The sequence below is a fragment of the Nicotiana sylvestris genome, chromosome 8 (assembly GCF_000393655.2).
Source record: "Nicotiana sylvestris chromosome 8, ASM39365v2, whole genome shotgun sequence".
NCBI lineage: Eukaryota > Viridiplantae > Streptophyta > Magnoliopsida > Solanales > Solanaceae > Nicotiana > Nicotiana sylvestris.
In genome coordinates, this window is record NC_091064.1 from 170,549,059 (window position 1) to 170,553,486 (window position 4,428).

General features: G+C 41.4%; 1 protein-coding gene across 1 annotated transcript; it reads left to right on the forward strand.

The window, feature by feature from the left end:
• Positions 1–952: 952 nt before the first annotated feature.
• On the forward strand, positions 953–3,939 carry LOC138875996 (uncharacterized). Its single transcript, XM_070154880.1, has 3 exons — positions 953–1,147; positions 2,658–3,063; positions 3,314–3,939. The coding sequence occupies exons 1-3, from the start codon at positions 953–955 to the stop codon at positions 3,937–3,939; spliced, it is 1,227 nt and encodes a 408-aa protein (XP_070010981.1).
• Positions 3,940–4,428: the final 489 nt, after the last annotated feature.

Sequence of the window (4,428 nt, forward strand, 5' to 3'; positions counted from 1 at the left end):
CTTGTACGCATTTTGACTCAAAGCTCCAGTGAAGAATCCCTGTTGCTCTAGCAATATAAGCATGACATTTGTAATTTGAAAGTTGTCCGCCCTAATGCGCGGCGGTACTATGGCACTTGCGTATCCTTAATTTGGAAACACCCAGTGTGCTGCTGCTCTTGGAGGAGGTGGGGGTGGAACGGGAATGTTGTCTTGAGGCAGTCGGCCACATCTATTTGCTTGAGGTTCAAGAGGAACCTCATCCACTTGGTCACCATCCCCGCCATCCCCCAATGGTACGTTTCCAAGAGGATCATTGTTGTTGAGAGCCATTGTATCACCTAGAATTGTTTCACAAAAAGATTAGTAAATCGGAAGGAAAGAAAAACAAATCACACAGAAAACCAAATATATAGCTAAATCCATTTTTTTGGTCCCCGGCAACGGTGCCAAAAAGTGATGTCGCCCAAGTTCATATCTCAAATTGGGGTTGTGAAGTGGTCAAATCAATTATAATTACCCAACTAGGAGTCGAGATAGAATCCATAGGGCTCGTAGATAGGATTAGGTATATACTTGGATTAAGCGTATGATGTGTCCAAAATGCACTTCCACATACGTTGTTGTTTTTGTCTACTTCTAAATTAAGCTATTGTTTGCAAATATAAAACTAGAGAATGATATTTTTTATGTTAGTTTTCAAGTGTAAAAGATCTAGGGTTGTGACTTCCACCTAGGTGGTTGCCTAACGGGTTGTGAGCTTTAGAGCGAGTTTCGTTGGTTGAGGCATATATAGCAATCAACATATAATTACCCACTCAATGCCTCTCGGTAATAGAGTGTTTTTGCCTAATTTGGATTTCTCAAGCCCAAATGGGTGACCCGTGTGATTGTGGATGAAACAAGTGCTGTGATAAATGTTGATGATATATTGGAGGCCATCTTGCTCAAATGTGTGAACTCTTTGCAAGGAATGGGGTCGTACACTTATGAGCCCCCCAAATTGTCCTTGGATCTTGAAAATAGGACAACTCCTCCAACAAAGCCTTCAATTGAGGAGCCTCCTATCTCGGAGTTGAAGCAATTGACTCCATATCTTCAGTATGAATTTCTTGGCCCTTCCTCTACTTTACCGGTTATTCTTTCCTCTTGTTTGACTAACATGCAGGTAGACTCTACATTGGCGGTGCTACAAAAGAGGAAGAAGGCTATTGGATGGACATTGGCGGATATTCGGGGGGATAAGCCCCGCATTTTGCATGCTTAATATTAACTTGGAAGAAGGTGTCAAATCATCTATTAAACATCAAAGGAGACTCAATGAAGCCATGCAAGAGGTTGTCAAAAAGGATATTATCAAGTGGTTGGATGTCGGGGTTGTCTACCCCATTTTCGATAGTTCGTGAACTTCTCTGGTTCAATGTGTCCCAAAGAAAGGAGGCATAATGGTGGTCACTAATGATAAGAATGAGCTGATTCCTACAAGAACGGTGACCGGGTAGAGAGTGTGTATGGATTGTCGTAAGCTCAACAAAGTCACAAGGAAGGATCATTTTCCACCTCCCTTCATAGATCAAATGCTTAATAGATTGGCTAGTAGTGCTTTCTGTTATTTCCTTGATGGGTATTCAAGCTACAACCAAATTCTTATTGCTCCTGGGGATTAAGAGAAAACTATCTTTATATGTCCTTATGGTACTTTCGCCTTCAAGCGGATGCCATTTGGGTTGTGCAATGCACCAGCGACTTTTCAAAGGTATTTGATGGCGATCTTCACATACATGGTGGAGGATAACCTTGAGGTATTCATGGAAGACTTCTTAGTGGTCAAGAATTATTTTGATGATTGTCTCGCAAACTTGCATAAAGTATTGGCAAGATGTGAAGAAACAAACTTGGTGCTCAATTGGGAGAAATGCCATTTCATGGTCGAGGAAGGCATTGTCCTTGGCCACAAGATCTGAAAGAATGACATTGAAGTCGACAAGGCAAAGATTGATGTGAGTTCTAAACTTTCACCTCCAACTTTGGTAAAATGCGAGCGGAGTTTCTTAGGCCACGCAGGATTTTACCGGCATTTCGTCAAGGATTTCTCTAAAGTGGTGAACCCGTTGTGCAAGCTTTTGGAGAAAAATGCTAAGTTTCACTTCAATGATGATTGCATGAGAGCTTTTGAATTGCTAAAGTTCAATTTGACTACTACTCCCATTATCACCGCTCCAAATTGGAGTGTTCCTTTTGAGCTCATGTGTTATTCAACAAATGTAGCGGTAGGGGCTATTTTGGAGCAATGCATCAACAAGATTTTTCATCCGATCTATTATGCTAGTAAGACAGTGAATAGTGATGCCCAAGTCAACTACACCGTTAGAAAGAGCTCATTTCCATTGTGTTTGCTATTGAGAAGTTCCACCCGTACTTGATGGGTGCAAAAGTGATTGTCCACACGGATCATGCGGCACTTCGTTACATATGAGCAAGAAAGATTCCAAAGCCTAGTTTATGAGATGGGTAACTTTGTTGCAAGAGTTTGATATAGACATCCAAGATCGAAAAGGAAGTGAAAATCAAATGGCGGACCACTTGTCTCGTTTAGAGGAGGAGGGGAGGCCACATGATGGCCTTGAATCAATAACTCCTTCCTCGATGAGAAACTCTTTGCTATTTCAATGAAATAGGTACCATGGTTCGTAGATCTAGGAAATTTTCTTGTAAGTGGTATCATCTTGGATGAGTTCTCTTCAAACCAAATGAAGAAGCTCAAATGGGATTTTCAAGACTATTATTGGGATGAAACGTACCTTTTCTGGATTTGTACGGATGGAGTGATTAGAAGATGTGTACCGGAGGAGGAACAATGTGAAATCCTTGGGGATTGTCATTCTTCGTTGTATGGTGGCCACCATGGTAGAGCAAGAACGGCAGCCAAAGTGCTAAGTTGCGGTTTCTATTGGCCCACTCTTTACAAGGATTCAAATGATCTCATCAAGCATTGTGATGAATGTCAAAGGGCCGGTGGAATATCAATGAAAAATAAAATGCCCCTCGCCACCATTTTAGAGATTGACATTTTCGATGTGTGTGGTATTGACTTCATGGTCCTTTTGTGAGTTCTTGTGGAAACACCTACATTTTGTCGCGGTTGATTATGTGTCCAAATGGGTTGAGATTGTTGTTTTACCCAACAATGAAGCGAGAAGTGTGGTGGCATTTTTGAAGAAGAATATTTTTACAAGGTTTGGTACTCTGCGGGCTATCATAAGCGATGTGGGGTCGCATTTTTGCAACAAAGCTTTCGACACCTTACTCACTAAGTTTGGTGTCACTCATAAAGTCACGGCTCCCTATCATCCACAAGCAAGCGGTCAAGTGGAAGTCTCCAACTGGGAGATAAAGAGTATTTCATCCAAAACAGTGAATGCTAATCAGACGGATTGGTCCAAGAAACTTGATGATGCTTTATGGGCTTATAGGACATCTTACAAAACACCCATCGGAATGTCTCCATACCGGTTGGTATTCGGAAAAGCTTGTCATCTTTTGATGGAACTTGAGCACAAAGCCATGTGGGCTTTAAAGAAGTTGAATCTTGAGTGGGATGTCGCCGCCAACTTAAGGGTGGCACATTTGAATGAGTTGTATGATTTCAGGTACCATGCATACACAAGTTCGTCCTTATACAAAGAGAAGATGAAATATCTTCATGACAAGTACATTTGGAAAAAAGAGATTAAAAAGGGTGATCTTGTGTTGTTGTTCAATTTACGGTTGCGGATGTTTCCCGGAAAGTTAAAGTCTAAATGGAGTGACCCGTTTAAGGTTGTGGGTGTTACACCCGTTGGTGCATTGGACTTGAAGAATAAAAATGATGAGGTATTTAGAGTCAATGGTCACCGGGTGAAGCATTATCTGGGAAAAGTTGGTGATGGCCACGTTATGGTGGTAATTTACTTCAATTGATGGTAATCTACGTCGTGTCACTACATTAAATCAAGCGCTTCTTGGGAGGTAACCCATGTTTCTTTTTCTTTTTCTTTTATTCTTTTTTAGATAGGTCTTATTTTGTGCTAACTGGATTTGAAGTGTATTGTAGGAATGAGTGTGTTTTGCAGGAACTGTGCTCAGAAAAATTGACTAAGTATGGAAAAAGTGCGGACCACACAATTTTGAATGCTACAGCAGAAGGCAACTACGGCTGCAAAATTCTTTTGCGGGCCGCACAAATTGAGATGGAAAAAATACAAACTCTCTGAAGTTTATTTGTTAGAGAAATATCCAAAGTGCGGTCGCATAGCTAAATCTGCGATCCGTACCAAAATCTGCGGCCGCACAGCTAAATCTGCGTACCGCAGATCATCAAAGGAAATTGAACCTCCAGGTAACAGAGTGCGGAATGCAGAAAGAATTCAGCAGCCGCACTCATCTCTTTGATTCCTTAGCCAGACCCGT